Source organism: Cetorhinus maximus, chromosome 22 (genome assembly GCF_964194155.1).
Source record: "Cetorhinus maximus chromosome 22, sCetMax3.hap1.1, whole genome shotgun sequence".
Lineage (NCBI taxonomy): Eukaryota > Metazoa > Chordata > Chondrichthyes > Lamniformes > Cetorhinidae > Cetorhinus > Cetorhinus maximus.
Window position 1 is genome coordinate 26,682,268 of NC_135900.1, and position 15,541 is coordinate 26,697,808.

Here is a 15,541-nt window from a genome sequence, read left to right on the forward strand (position 1 = left end):
GATTTTGATTGGTGAGCTAGAGGGCAGGCAAGCTGGCAAATTTGGCATGCCGATTGCCTGACATGAAACTGCCTCAGTGCAATTTTTCCAGAAGCAGTTTCTTGGAGAAGACAGATACCCACCCAGTATCGACATAGAATATGATAGAATTTGGGGTACTAAAGGAATTAAGTGATATTGGGATAGTGCAGGAAGGTAGAGTTTAAGTAGAAGATCACTTATGATCTTGAATGGCAAAGTAGGCTCTTTATCCATAAGTTAAATCGGAAAGTGAGGAAAAATTGACGATGTAGTGATTTTTTTCCTGTAAAAATAAAAATAAGTAAACCATGCATTGATGCTGAGGGTAGAATATATCAACCCTTCGTAGGAACCCCTCTTGTTCTGAGTAAGTGAGATAAACAGTGCAACATTATTTCTCTTTAATAAGCACAAAACTGCAATAATGCGATGGGATGTTAGTGCTGGGGCATGGAAACTTTCCCTAGTTCGAGTTCTCAATATCAGCATCAATTTTCAGACAAGCTAGGCACAGTGTAAAGCTAAAAGCAAAATACTGCAGATGCTGGAAATCTGAAACAAAAACAAAAATTGCTGGAAAAACTCAGCAGGTCTGACAGCATCTGTGGAGAGAAAGTGTAAAGCTCCCAGCTATGTACCTTAACCCTGGTTGCAGTAAACTTACTGCACCAGTAGATTTTCTACCTCTCCTCAGTTCCAAACGAGAGGCATATTGGACTTAAAACATTAACTCTGTTTCTCTCTTCACAGATGCTGTCAGACCTGCTGAGTTTTTCCAGCACTTTATTTTTTCAAATTTCCAGAACCCGCAGTATTTTGCAAATACTCTCCTGGCTGGCTTCACACCTTTCACCTTCTATAAACTTGAACTCCGAAACCCTTTGCCTATATCCTAACTCAGGCCGTGTCCTGTTCACCCACCACCCCCTGTGCTTGCTAACCTGGATCGGCTTCTGGTTTGACAACATTTTGATTTAGAATTCTCATCCTTGTTTTTATATACTTCTGTAGCCTTGGCCCTCCATATCTCTATAACCTTCTCCAGCATTACAACCTTTCAGGATCTCTCTGCTCCTCCAATTCTAGCATCTTGCACCTTCCCCATTAAAGCGCTCGACCATTACTAGCCATGCTTTCATGCCGGCCCTTAGGCTCTAAAATTCCCTCTCAACAATTCTAAACAATTTTGGAGCACTCAAGAAACTTCAAAGTGTACACCAAGATGGCTAGTAAGGAGCTATGCAAATTTATTATACACAGCAAAGAGAAATCTAAAGTCTCATCAGTTTAGAATAGATTTTAATGAAATAGAGGTAAAAGGCTGGCACAGTAATCAACCACACTAATATGCTCCTCACAAAACTGAACAATAAATGTAAATGCATTCAACAAGCTCGTTTAACAGCATGAGGTGTAAGAATAGGAAAAGCCTTTACATTGAGCTAAAATTAATATTTATCTATTTTAAAGCATTTTATGATAGTTATCAAAGATCTGTAGTCTTCCATCCGCTATCTGAGATAATGCTAATGTCCAACCATCTGTTCCTTTAGAAGGATTTGTCCCCTAGTTAGTACATTTCCAGAAAAGCAACTGTGAGCTCAATAATGCATGAGGACTTACTGATACATCTCTCCCATTCATTGACTCTGTATATTGGTGCGCCAACTCAATACAGCAACAGCCTATCTTGAATAATGCTTTGAATGACTTCTGGTGATGTGATTTGACATGGACATTTGCTAACAATTTTTTTAGCATTCTGGGCCACTGAATTGCTAGTTTTAATAAGTAACTGTCTTTCCTGATGTTTATGAGTGTATAAATCATAGAGCAAAGATGCTTATGCAATGAAAAATTCCCACAAATCACAGCACAGCCAGCATAAAAATAGTACTCAGAATGCTCAGCATGATGTAGTCTCAACCATGCTTCTACCCAGTTGGCTGCATGCCATCTTCTTTAATATGGATCATCAGTCAAATTCAAATATGGTGGTGTGCACCAGGGAAATGCGATCCCTAAGGCAGATTTTGAGTGTTTGTTACCAATTTGGGAGCTGATGTGCTGATGCGAAAGTTCTTACTATCACTCCAACACAAACCCAACAAAGATTTATAGGACTGGAGGAAACCTTAACTGTGCATGACCAGTGAATTACTGAGCTAAGGGCCACTGTGGAATACCTTGCTGAGGAGGAAAAACCAGAATAGCTATTAAATTGAATGAATTGGAAAGAGCAGAGGGGACAAATACAGGTATATGGCAAAATGGAAGGATCAGAAGGTCACAATACAAGCTTTTTCAGGAACCCTATTTTAAGAACTTGGATATATCAACCAAGTTATGGTCCTTAATATTTGGAAAGAACATATCTTTACCTCAGAGACCTCAACCGTACCATATCATTATTTTTGGAACATTTCATTTCGGAATGTAGGAACCATTTAATCACTAAGCCAGGTCTAAAGAGTTCCAATTCATCATGTCTTTCCAACAGTAATACATCATTATAAAGTGTGACAACATTAAGGCAATAAAAATAGATACACAAGATTGCATACAAATGCTGCACTGCTTAAGACTCAGTTAAAATATTCCAATTCACAATGATTGGATTAATTGTCAATTGTAAACAGAGATTGATAGATTTTTGTTATCCAAATGTGTTAAGGGATAAGGGGCACAGGCAGGGGTTAGGTCACGGATCAGAAACATTGACAACAAATCTCAATGAATGGTGGAATAGCTCAAGCAGCTAAATGGCCTACTCTTGTTCCCAAGTTCCTATGTTAAACCATTTTATTTTATAGCATGTAAGGATATAGAGCTGCCTTTATTCAATCTGTGCAATTTGTCCTTACAGAATAATACAAAATAAAAATCATTCAATGCGAGCTCACATCCAGTCAGCCACTTGACCTGATTTAAACAAGATGACTTCTAATTATTCTTCAGCATTTCTAGCCTATTTACCTCAACAAGACCCTCACAACAAAGACTTCACAGACCTCCAGAATAAAAAAATACTATAAATACTGTGGCTACAAGAGCAGGTCAGAGGCTAGGAATCCTGCAGCGAGTAACTCACCTCCTGACTCCCCAAAGCCTATTCACCACCTACAAGGCACAGGTCAGGAGAGTGATGGAATATTCTCCACTTGCCTGGATGAGTGCAGCTCCAACAACATTCAAGAAGCTGGACACCATCCAAAACAAAGCATCCCACTTGATTGGCACCACATTCACAAACATCCATTCCCTCCACCACCTGCGCACAGTGGTAGCAGTGTGTACCATCTACAAGATGCACTGCAGGAACTCACCAAGGCACCTTAGACAGCACCTTCCAAACCCACGGCTGCTACAATCTAGAAAGACAAGGGCAGCAGGCACATGGGAACACCACCACCTGGAAGTTCCCCTCCAAGCCACTCATTACCCTGACTTGGAAATATACCTCCATTCCTTGTTGCTGGAACTCCCTCCCTAACAAGACTGTGGGTGTACCTATACCACATAGATTGCAGAGGTTCAAGAAGGCAGCTCACCAACAGAAGGGCAATTCGGGCTAGGCAATAAATGCTGGCCTGGCCAGCAATGCCCACGTTCCATGAATGAATATTTTAAAAATTCCAATGATTGCTTGCGTGTGAGGGTGGGGTTTCCTCTTACTATGCACAGCCAGAAAAAGAAAGGCCTCCTGCTGGACACCCAGGACCACTCACTCACATTCAATGTGATGTGTGCATTATTTACTGAGATAAATTAGTTCACTAGCATCTTAACTACCTTCTATCTCATAACCCTTTTTCCCTAACTTGCATGGACACACAACGCTTTAAAACATAACATTTAAAGGTATTCTTTATAAATATGTGGGGGAAATAGTCAGAACTCTCATGACAATGAGACCTGAAAATAGGGAACCAAATCTTTATGATTTATATATTTTACTCACCTTACTGGAAACCTCAGTGACTTGTCAAAGGGGTATAACTAAGTGTTTGAAACACTTTCCAACATAGATTTTAATTATAGCGACAATGAGCACTGATCAGATTGGGTCACACAGCTTGCTATTCGTGTGGCGCAATATATAAAAGTTGGAAGAAATAAAAAAACTTGCATAAACTTATCTGCATTATTTATATACAAGTACACGTTCGGAATCTATTATATTAAAAGAATTTCACATTCTGATGAGGTCCTATTTTTAACATAGTTTTGTGTCAACCTTTTCATTATAAATTTGTGTCCACATTTATAATGCTAACTACTTGTGTGTATTTGTCACACTGTAATTGTGACCTCCTGCCAATGAGAGCAGTGTAGCAACTTAGTTTTGAATCATCCAGCTCCCGAGCTGCACTGCAGAAAAAATCCTGTGCCCCCCCAACCAACTCCATTTCTCTAGTTAATGAATTCTTGCAAGTTACTTAACTAGAAGTATAAAATCAAAGCATTATATAAAAATAAGGACAGAATGTATGACTTTCAACACTTGATTGAATTACATCAGTATGCTCAGGTCCAATTATTTTGGTAACCCCCAACTGCACTTCAACTGATGACGAACACTTGGCTCCAATCCCCACAATAGAACAACTAGTAAAAGAATGATGACAATAGGTCTTGTAATGTCCTGTAAGAACTACCAATGCCAACTCACACTAAGTTCAAATGAAGGCACTCCACATAAACATAAACGAGTATACTCCTTTGAAGATCATTTGAAGAGGAGAGACTAGAACTAGGGTACACAGTTTAAGAATAAGAGGTCTCCCTTTTAAGATGGAGATGAGATTTTTATTTCCTCTCAGAGGGTCATTAGTCTGTGGAATTCTCTTCCTGAGAAAGCAGTGGAGTAATTGAATTATTCAAGGCTGAATTAGACAGATTTTTGTTAGACAAGGGACTCAAGGGTTACGGGGGGGCAGACAGGAAGGTGGAGTTGACACCACAACCAGATCAGCCATGATCTTATCGAATGGCGGAGCAGGATCAAAGGACTGAATGGCCTATTCCTGCTCCTAAGCCTTATGTTCCTATATATTAAATGCATGTGGCATTCGGAACAAAATAAAAGAAATTAACGGCACAAATAAAGGTTAATGGATATGATCTTATAGCCATTACGGAGACATGGTTACAAGGAGATCAAAGCTAGGAACTAAATATTCAGGGTATGTGACTTTTCAAAAGGACAGGCAGGAAGGAGAGAGTGGTGGGGTAGCTTTGTTAGTACAAGATGGAATAAATAGGATAGCAAGAAATGATCTTGGATCGGAAGATGAATCCTTATGGGTGGAGGTAAGAATTAGCTAGGGGAAGAAAACACTGGTGGGAGTAGTCTATATGCCCCCTAACAATAGCTAGTAGAACAGAGAATAAATCAGGAGATAATGAGGGAATGTAAAAAAAGCAGTACATTAATCATGGGTGACTTTAATCTTCATGTAGATTGGGAAAATCAAATTGGCAGAGGTAGCCACGGGCAATAATTCATAGTGTGTATTCGGGACCGTTTCCTAGGACAATATGTTGTGGATCCAACCAGGTATCAGGCTATTTTGGATTAGGTAATGTGTAATGGGGCAGGTTTAATAAATGATCTCAGAGTAAAAGATCCCCTAGGAAACAATGACCATAACATGGTAGAATTTAACATTCAGTTTGAGAGTGAGAAACTTGAGTTGGAAAGAACTATGCTAAACTTAAATATGGGTAATAACAAAGGAACAAGGGCAGAGTTGGCTGGAGTGGACTGGGAAAGGAGTTTAGCAGAAAAGACTGTTGATGAACAATGGCAGATGTTTAAGAAAATAGTTCATGACTCACAACGAAGATATATCCCAGTGAGGAAGGAGGATTCTAGGAAAGGGATAAACCAACCATGGTTATCCAAGGAAGTTAAAGATAGTATCAAATTGAAAGAAAAAACATACTATGTGGCAAAGATTAGTGGTAAACCACAGGATTGGGAAAGTATTAAAAATCAGCAAAAGATAATTAAAAAATAAATAAAGAGGGAGAAAATAAACTTTGAGGGTAAACTAGCAAGTAATATAAAAATGAACACTAATAGCATTCCAAAAATACTAAATAATCAAGGGGAAAAAGGGGAGAGGAAATAAATACAATAACTATCACAAGAGAAAAAGTCCTAGGGAAACTAATGGGGCTAAAGGCTGATAAGTCCCTGGACCTGATGGGTTGCATCCTAGGATACTAAAGGAATTAACTACAGAGATAGTGGGTGTGCTGGTAGTAATTCTGCTAGAATCCCTAGATTCTGGAAAAGTACCCAGAGGATTGGAAAACTACCAATGTAACACCCTTATTCAAAAAGGGAGACAAAAAACAGGTAAGTATAGGCCAATTGGCTTAACATCTGTCATTGGGAAAACGTTAAAGTCTATTATAAATAATGTAATAGCAGAACATTTAGAAATACATAATATAATCAAGCAGAGTCAGCACCGCTTCATGAAGGGGAAATCATGCCTGACAAATTTGTTAGAATTCTTTGAGGAGGTAACAAGCAGGATAGATAAAGGGGAACCAGTAGATGTAATATATTTGGATTTCCAAAAGGTGTTTGATAAGGTACCGCACATAAGGCTACTTAATAAGATAAGAGCCCATGGTGTTGGGGGTAGTATACTGGCATGGATAGAGGATTGGCTAACTAATAGAAGACAGAGAGTTTGGATAAGGGGGGCATTTTCAGGATGGCAACCTGTAACTAGTGGAGTGCCACAGGGATCAGTACTGGAGCCACAATTATTTACAAAATATATTAATGACTTGGATGAGGGAAATGTATGTATGCCAAGTTTGCGGATGACACAAAAATATGGGAAGGCAAGTGGTGAGGATGACACAAAGAGTCTACAGAGGGATAGAGACAGGTTAAATGAGTGGGTAAAAACTTGGCAGATGGAATATAATATGGGAAAATGTGAGGTTATGTGTTTTGGCAGGAAGAATAGAGGAGCTGAATATTATTTAAATGGAGAAAGCTGCAGCACAGTGGGATTTGAGGGTCCTCATGCATGAGTAACAAAAGGCTAGCATAGAAGTTCAGTAGGTAATAGGGAAAGCAAATGGAATGTTGGCCTTTATTTAAAAAGGAATGGTATATAAAAATATGGAAGTCTTGCTAAAAATATACAAGGCACTAGTTAGACCACACCTAGAGTACTATGAACAGTTTTGGTCCCCTTATCTAAGGAAAGATATACTGACATTGGAGGCAGTCAAGAGCAGGTTCAGTAGGTTGATCCCTGGTATGGAGGGATTTTCTTATGAGAAGAGGTTGAGTAGGTTGGGCCTGTACTCATTGGTGTTTAGAAGAATGAGAGGTGACCTTATTGAAACACAAGACTCTTAGGAGGCTTGACAGGGTAGATGCTGAGAGGTTGTTTTCCCTTGTGGGATAGTCTCGGACCAGAGGGCATAATCTCAGAGTAAGGGGTCGCCCATTTAAGACAGAGATGAGGAGGAATTTCTTCTCTCATAGGGTAGTGAATCTGTGTAATTCTTCACCGCAAAAGGCTGTAGAGGCTGGGTCATTAAGTATATTTAAGGCTGAGATAGACAGATTTTTACTCAGTAAGGGTATCAAGGGTTATGGGGAAAAGGCAGGAAAGTGGAGTTGAGGATTATCAGATCAGCCATGATCTCATTGAATGGCAGAGCAGACTCGATGGGCCAAATGGCCTACTTCTGCTCCTACGTCTTGTGATCTTATAAGGAATTGTATTGTTCATTAGTAGATTAACCTTTTAACTCACATTTTCATTTTTCTAAATGTTAAAGAGATGCATCATGCAAAGATGCTGCCGTTTTTTTTTTACAATAGTTTCTTTTTACTAGACTGGTCTGCTGTTGGTTCATACTCTGCACCAAAAACAGTTAAGTGCAATTCCCTGCTTAAAATGGGAGGTTTCCATAAAATATTGACAAGAAATAATTGACAGATAATTCATTATTTATTAGGCCAATGTATTTTTTTGTTGGATGATACCAAAACTGAGAGGGTACCAATGTCAAGAAAGACTCAGCAGCCTAGGGCTATTGCCTCGCGAAGAGAGAAGACTGAAAGATGACCTGAAGAGGTCTTTAAGATTGAAGTAGTCCAAAACAATGGGCCATAAATATAATATAATCATTAATGAACCAATAATGGATTTGCGAGAAATTTCTTTAATCAGAGAGAGGTGCGAATGTGGCGTTAACTACCAGATGGAATGGTTTAGGTGAACAACTGCATTCAGTGGGAAGCTAGATAAGTACTTGAGGGAAAAAGGAATAAGAAGGTATGTTGGGTGGAATTTAATGTCTGTGACAGGTGATTCACCCACCAGCTGGACAGCCGGCAAGAGCCCCAGGCATTTATACTGGACAGCGACAGGCCATCCATGGGATCAAGAACCCCGGAGGCAGAAGTCCTGCCCACCAAGAGATGTCGCCCAATCAGAGGCTGACAGCTCATCATTGCTCAGCAGCAGCACTGAGGAGGCTGTGGCTGCTGCTGGTAATGCACCCACCCCAGGCCCAGGATCACCGAGGGACCCAGGTCACAGGTGAGAAATAACAGGAGGGAGATTGTGTGGTGGGGGGTCATGGGGGAAGGGGGTCTGCAGCAATGTGGGGGGACGGCTCTCAGCGGCCACCCCCGCCTTCCCAAACCTGGGTCCCGCAATCAGGTTCCGAGAGCCTTCGAAAGAGAGGACCCGTCCTGCTCCCCCTCCCCGCCCCAAAGGATAGATAGTAAGCAGAAGTCATGGCCCAAGGGATCAGAGTCTAACTGTAATGTCCTATTGCTAATCTTGGTCGAGATCAAATAACTAAGAACACAGTGACAGGAGTAGGCCATTTAGCCCTTCAAGCATGTTTGCAACTCTAATGATGGTGAAAATAACCTTCAAAATATTCATTTCTATTTAAATCCATTGGTATTAACATAAAACCACAAAAGATGACTTAAAAAGAGATGTTTAATGCATTCAATTACATTTATGTGGTAATAAGTTATACAACCCAGGAGCTGCATAATTACTGAGCTTAACAAATAATAGCTACCAAGTGTAATTGAACACCCCAAGCACCACCCTGCATCCAATGTATTTTTTGTTTATATTACTATAATTCTTCAGAAAGCATTTAATATGATCCAATAACATGCTTCATCTCGGTCTTTATCATATTTATGTGGCCTTTAGAACACTGTCTATTCCCATGCAAATTAGACCACACTGAGGCATGCAAAATCTCTATTTCTGCACAAAGGCAAGTTTAGTTAGGTAATGAATATATGATCAAAAGTTCACCAATTCAAAAATGGAGTGGCATGTTTTTAGTGCACTTGTAAATTTCATTAGAGAGATTTAACAGAAGGACATTACAGTCATGTTCTTTTGGAATTTGCAATGCATGCACCTTGACAGAGGGGGCAAAAAGCTTGTGGAAGGAATTTAGATATCAGTGCTAAATAGCATATGCAAACTATGATATTGGGTCACATGTGGCCCAGAAGCTATGACAATCTGACTCTCAAAACAATTTAATTCCTATTTGCACTTATATTTCTTGCTCATTACTTTGTCCTCTTTCAGTTTCAGAGGCATGTAAATTTAGAATCATACTGATGAAAAATTCTTTAATCTGAACACCAAAGTTTGTTGGTATTGGCAGCTTCAGATATATGCAAATCAATGGGAACATTCATTCAAGGTAAATGTGTCCATGTGGCTTCAGTATATGTCTCTAGACACTCCACTTGATCGAGAGAACATTTCACCAAACATTGCCACAAACTCTTTTTGAAGTAAACAAAATGTACACATATTCAAACACAAATAACAAAAGAAAACAAACAAAATCTAATATAATTAACCTCAATTTCTTCAGTTTACTTGTACTCAATTTTAATACACAAATATATAGTTGAAAGATCCAGCTTTGCAACAACCTGACAATTATAATTCAAAAATCAATGTAAAAATAGTTATTCTTTCAGCTGTTCAATTCTACTATGAGTAACATCTGATTTGTCTATGTAGTGACAGCATCAGTCCTTTATCCACATGCTCAATTTTCAAACACTGTTTTTCATATAGTGCACCTGTGGAATAAGATAAATATATTACAATATCACACACATACATAAAGGCTTTCCAATCTTAGATAAGTACTACTTAAATAAAGAAATGGTTTCATGACTGCCAGTCAACTTCCAATGCCATACAAAGTGGTTGCTATTCATGTGCAACTCTAGCAAACGTGTGTTGCCAAACAATTTGGTCACAGAGGCATAACTACTGAACCCAATTCTGATTTCACCTGACATCCACACATAAAGACACCAAGGCGGGGATGGCGGCTGGATAATGATCAGGAAGCAGGAGTCCCAGCTGATTTTTCTATGCCTAACGCAGTGATGCTGAAGCCATTTCCCCCCAGTTGAAAACAGAAAATTCATTACTGATAGCAGCTTCAACCTATGGCTCACTTACTCATTGGATACACTTGCTGAGCCATTGGAAGAGCTGTAATTTACATCTTTTTTAAATTAAAAGTATTTTTACTTTGGATGTGTCATCTGATATGTAATGTATTGCAATATGTAGAATATATATGTAAATAGAATCTAATGACCTTATCAATCACCATAAAAGCTTATGACCAGAAGATGAACCTACGATGTATATGGGTGTTTTCAAAAGGACTGACTTATTTTTTGTTATTGATCTAGCTTGAATTGAGCCATATGAGCATATCCTTAAACAACCACATCCTTTAAAACACTTCTTCATAGATCAAATCACACATAGGAACACAGGACTTAGGAGGAGTAGGCCATTCAGCCCTTTGAGTCTGCTCTGTCATTCAATAAGATCATGTTGAGCCAATTGTGGTCACAACTCCACTTTTCCATCTGCCCCCCCATAACCCTGACTCCCTTGTCTATCAAAAGTCTAACTCAGCACTGAATAAATTCAATGACCCAGCTCCACTGTTTTCTAGGGAAGAGAATTCCACAGACTAACCACCCTCAGAGAAAAAAATATTCACCTCATCTCCGTCTTAAAGGGGATCTTATTTTGAAACTGTATCCCCTAGTTCTAGTCTCCCCAAAAGGAAACATCATCCCAGTATCCACCCAATCAAGTCCCCTCAATATGTTTCAATATGTTGGATTGTATTAGACAACATATTTGTTAGTGAAGGAAAACACCAAAACATCGGATTCTGGGATTATCAACCCTAAAATTTCCTAAACCAAGAAAACCCAGGAATGAAAAGCTCCACTCCAAAGACTTTGTTTTTTTTAAAAAAAGTTGAGTACCTTCTTTTCCTGAAAGGGGTGGCTTATGCAGGAATAAGGTTCTACCTGAATATTGCAGAAGTAGTTAATCCTCATGCATTATCCTAGACAATGGGATGTTACTACTGAGCACAATCCTGTTCTCTCAAGATGTTCACACATGTGTACTATCCAGCAAAGGCCATTTGACAACAATCAGGAGCAAAAAGCTTGGCTGATACCTTCCCTCCCTCGACTAGGGATAGCAAAACCAATGTTGCAGTTCTCATGCTATTCTAGCTGTGATCTCCAATTAATCCATAGTGGGAGTTGAGAAAAGAGGGTGCTGGCAAAGATGGTAAAGCAACTATTATGTGGTAACAAAATCAACAGGTATAACAGTAGAAAAATCACCAGCTGTGGACTCTACATTTACTTATCCGGTATCAATCAAAAATACTGAATGGTCTCAACATTCTAATAATACTATAAAAATAGCTCTTAAGATCAAATTAAAGAAACAAAGAAATAAATTGCATTTATATAGAACCTCATGATGTCCCAAACACTTTACAGCCAATTAAGTATTTCTGAAGTGTAGTCACTGTTGTAATGGAATGAGGCTCATTAAATCAAAATGGACCCCAAGCTGTCAATTGACCTACGTTACTGAACTTCTGCTGCCACGCCTAAAATTCGCTATTATGTAACTTTGCACCAATGCAATTACTCCAGTATGATGTGCATCATGATAAAAATTACTTTTATTATGCTGCCCAACCCTACCACAAAAGTAAGAAATGAACTCCATTTTAAACTAAAATCTTCCAATTGATAGTTGAATGATGGAACCACTCCACTTCAAACTAAAAGTTCTGTTGAACTTTGCTCCCACCACCCTGTCAAATTTTACCTACCCCAAAAATTTCTAGCCTCAACTGAAAGTCCTATATACCTCTTCGTCCAACTGCAAACTTCTCACGCGTTTCCCAAACTTTGCTGCTCAGCATGTTATGTACTTCCAATAGAAACCCAGCTGCAATTTAACCATCAGCAGTCATATTGTAAGGGCCTGTCACCCTAGCAAAGCCTTGGTCCAACAGCCATTACAAATGTCCATCGATGCCTCCCCTGCACTTTAGCACAAGTCTACCAGAAAAACAGCTTGACAATATTAGTTAGATTTTCCTCCAGTGTAGCATTTCTTTGGTCTTTTCAGATCCATCTCAACTGAGCCCCTGTTAGTTTGTCCCCCCTACACTAAGCATTGCCTTCCACATCTAATCAGCCTTTTCCCTTCCTTCCCATTCCAGAACTCAATATTAAAATGTTAGTTGTTTGAACAACCCCACTCAACTAAGCAGGATTTTGAAAGAATTCCCTTCCCAAGCTATATTTTCCAAATCCTGACCAGCCTTTCCCTTACTTTACAAATTCCTGACCAAGCAATTTCCCCCCCTCCGTCTGCCCCACTGGTCATATAGCTCCTGGCCGCTACCAGCTCTCACTCTCTATGCTGTATTTCCCTCTCCTCCATTCCATTCTTTCCCCTGGTCTCTCCTACACCTCTCTCTTCTTTCTTACCACTCAAATCCACTCCCTAGATCCCTCCCATACTTCTACTCTACCCCTCATCCTCCTCACCCATCATCCCCTCACCCATCCATTCCTTCCCTCAACAAGAATCCTCTTTCTTCCTTGTGCCCCAATCCCTCATTCTCCCACTCCTTCCTATTCATTCTGCCCCTCCTACATTAGCATTTTCCTTTTTTTCCTCTTCCACAACTTCTTGTTCCCTCGGTTCTTTCTCCATCACTCTTCTGAGCCCTTCTCCTGTCTTCCTATGTCCCATATTTTCTCTATCTCCACTATCTTCCCTTCCATGTAACTCCCTTCATTTTCTCTGTTTCGTAGCCTCTCCCCTCCTATACCCATTTCCTCCCATCTCCCCTTTCTAGCTCCATGAATAGGCCTGGAGCTAAGGCATTCTGGTAGTGTCCAAATGAACATCGGCAAGCAAGTTATTGGTGAATAGGTGTCATTTAATGGCACTGTTGATGAATCCTCCATCAATTTACTTGATATTAGGAGGGGATGATAAGATGGTGATTCAACAGGTTGGATTTGTTGTTTTTTGTGGATACCTGAATAATTTTCCGCATTGTCAGGAAGATGCCAGTGTCATAGCTGCATTGGAATAGCTTGACTAGGAGAGGCAAGTCAATATTTCCTGCATTAAGAGACAGTATATTCAATAATTTAACAACTGTAGACATTGCAGCAACAAGCACAGGATTTTCAAGTAACTTTACAGGTTAGTATCGATGCAAACTTTTCTCCATCTTTGTGGATTCTTTTAGAGCAGAAATTTGGAAACTTTGATTCACCTGAATCTTGGTTGGCAATATTTGGTTCAAAGCACATTGTCAGTATCAGAAGTGGAGACATGGTTACCATTCTGTTTGCTTGCTTTCTCATCTGAAGGTTCATGACTATCCTAAAAAATGGAAATTTAAAAATGAAATGAAGTTGACAGACAATCTCAAAGATGAGCAGTTCTGGTAGGGATGGGATGCAAATCATCAGTGTTGATACAGTGAGTTTCAAAATTATTAAAATAAAAATTTCCATAGTTTTAAAACATTTCATGCATAGTAACATATTGGCTAGTAATTAACTGTTGAGTTATATAAAAGATATGTGAGTGAGAGTTTAAGGCTGTAAACTTATTCTAAAATTTGGACAATATCAATAAACCCTGTGATGTAATTTTATAATAACTTACCCCACATCTGTAATTCTCTATGTACATCCATTTTCCAAAAAGAGAAAATAATGGAAAGCAGGGACTGACACTTGGGTGTGGTAAGTAGTAATGACGCACAATAGAGTAACAGATCCAGATTGGAAAGCAAAGGGAAGCTTACATAAAGAAAGAAAATACTTGAATTTATATATTGCCTTTCACAGGGCAAGCCAGAATGTTTTGCAGGCAATGAAATATTTTTGAAGTGTTGCTATTGTTGTAATGTAGGAAAGATTACATCCCACAAGGCACAAGTCAGGAGTGTGATGGAATACTCTCCACTTGGCTGGATGAGTGCAACTCCCACAACACTCAAGAAGCTTGACACCATCCAGGACAAAGCAGCCCGCTTGATTGGCACCACATCCACAAACATTCACTCTCTCCACCACCGATGCACAGTAGCAGCAGTGTGTACCATCTACAAGATGCACTGCAGGAATTCACCAAGGCTCCTTCGACAGCACCTTCCAAACCCATGACCACTACCATCTAGAAGGACAAGGGCAGCAGATAGATGGGAACACCACCACCTGGAAGTTCCTCTCCGAGTCACTCACCATCCTGACTTGGAAATATATTGCTATTCCTTCACTGTCGCTGTGTCAAAATCCTGGAACTCCCTAACAGCACTGTGGGTGTACCTACACCACATGGACTGCAGTGGTTCAAGAAGGCAGCTCACCACCACCTTCTCAAGGGAAACTAGGGATGGACAATAAATGCTGGACCAGCCAGCGAAGCCCACATCCCATGAATGAATAAAAAAAAATCAAGCTCCCACACAAACAGCAATATGATAACGACCAAATAATCTGTTTTGGTGATGTTTGCTGACAAGCAAAGACAAATTGAAACACCAAAACACTAACCAACATACAGAAATTTTAATGGTATAACAAATCCCTACATTGTTACATGCTAAAATAGGATGGAAATGAAGTATGTCCGAGTATAATATTTATTTTACAAATAGTAGACTTGCACAAGAAAATACTAAGACTTGGAAAAACTCAGTTTTGATTAAAGGTCACAGACTTGAAATGTTAACACTGTTTCTCTCTCCACAGATGCTGCCAGACAGATTGTTTCCAGTAGTTGAGGAGTTAAGAATGAGAGGCCACAGGTCCAAGATTAAATGCAAGAGATTTAGAACAAAGGGCAGGAGAAACTTCTGACACTGAAAGTTGAGCTGGTGGAATTGACTTGTAGGGTCAGTAGTTGAGGCAGAAACTATGTCAACATTCAAGATTAGATTGAATAGTTGGTTGAAGGAAAAGAGGTGATGGGATATGGGAACAGAGTGGGCAAATGTGATTAGAACTATTTGCTCACATTGAGGGTAAACACTGACAGGGACTGGTTGGGCCAAATAGCAACTTCTATGTACACAGACAAAT

At 39.5% G+C, this 15,541-nt stretch overlaps 1 protein-coding gene across 5 annotated transcripts in view; it reads right to left on the reverse strand.

The window, feature by feature from the left end:
* Positions 1-15,541, reverse strand: part of LOC144696553 (small integral membrane protein 29-like) — a 111,590-nt gene that overhangs the window by 7,947 nt on the left and 88,102 nt on the right. For 3 of the 5 annotated variants that reach the window (XR_013580193.1, XR_013580194.1, XR_013580195.1), the window contains exons 5-7: positions 13,723-13,832; positions 13,480-13,565; positions 9,009-10,153 (exon numbers count right to left, since the gene is read on the reverse strand). Coding sequence is in view for 2 of the 5 variants with exons in the window: in XM_078567965.1 (XP_078424091.1) it covers positions 13,749-13,832 (84 nt within the window). In the remaining 3 variants the exon portion in view is untranslated. Of the gene's footprint in view, positions 1-9,008; positions 10,154-13,479; positions 13,566-13,722; positions 13,833-15,541 lie in introns of those variants that run through there. The other 2 variants (XM_078567964.1, XM_078567965.1) reach the window with 2 other exon arrangements.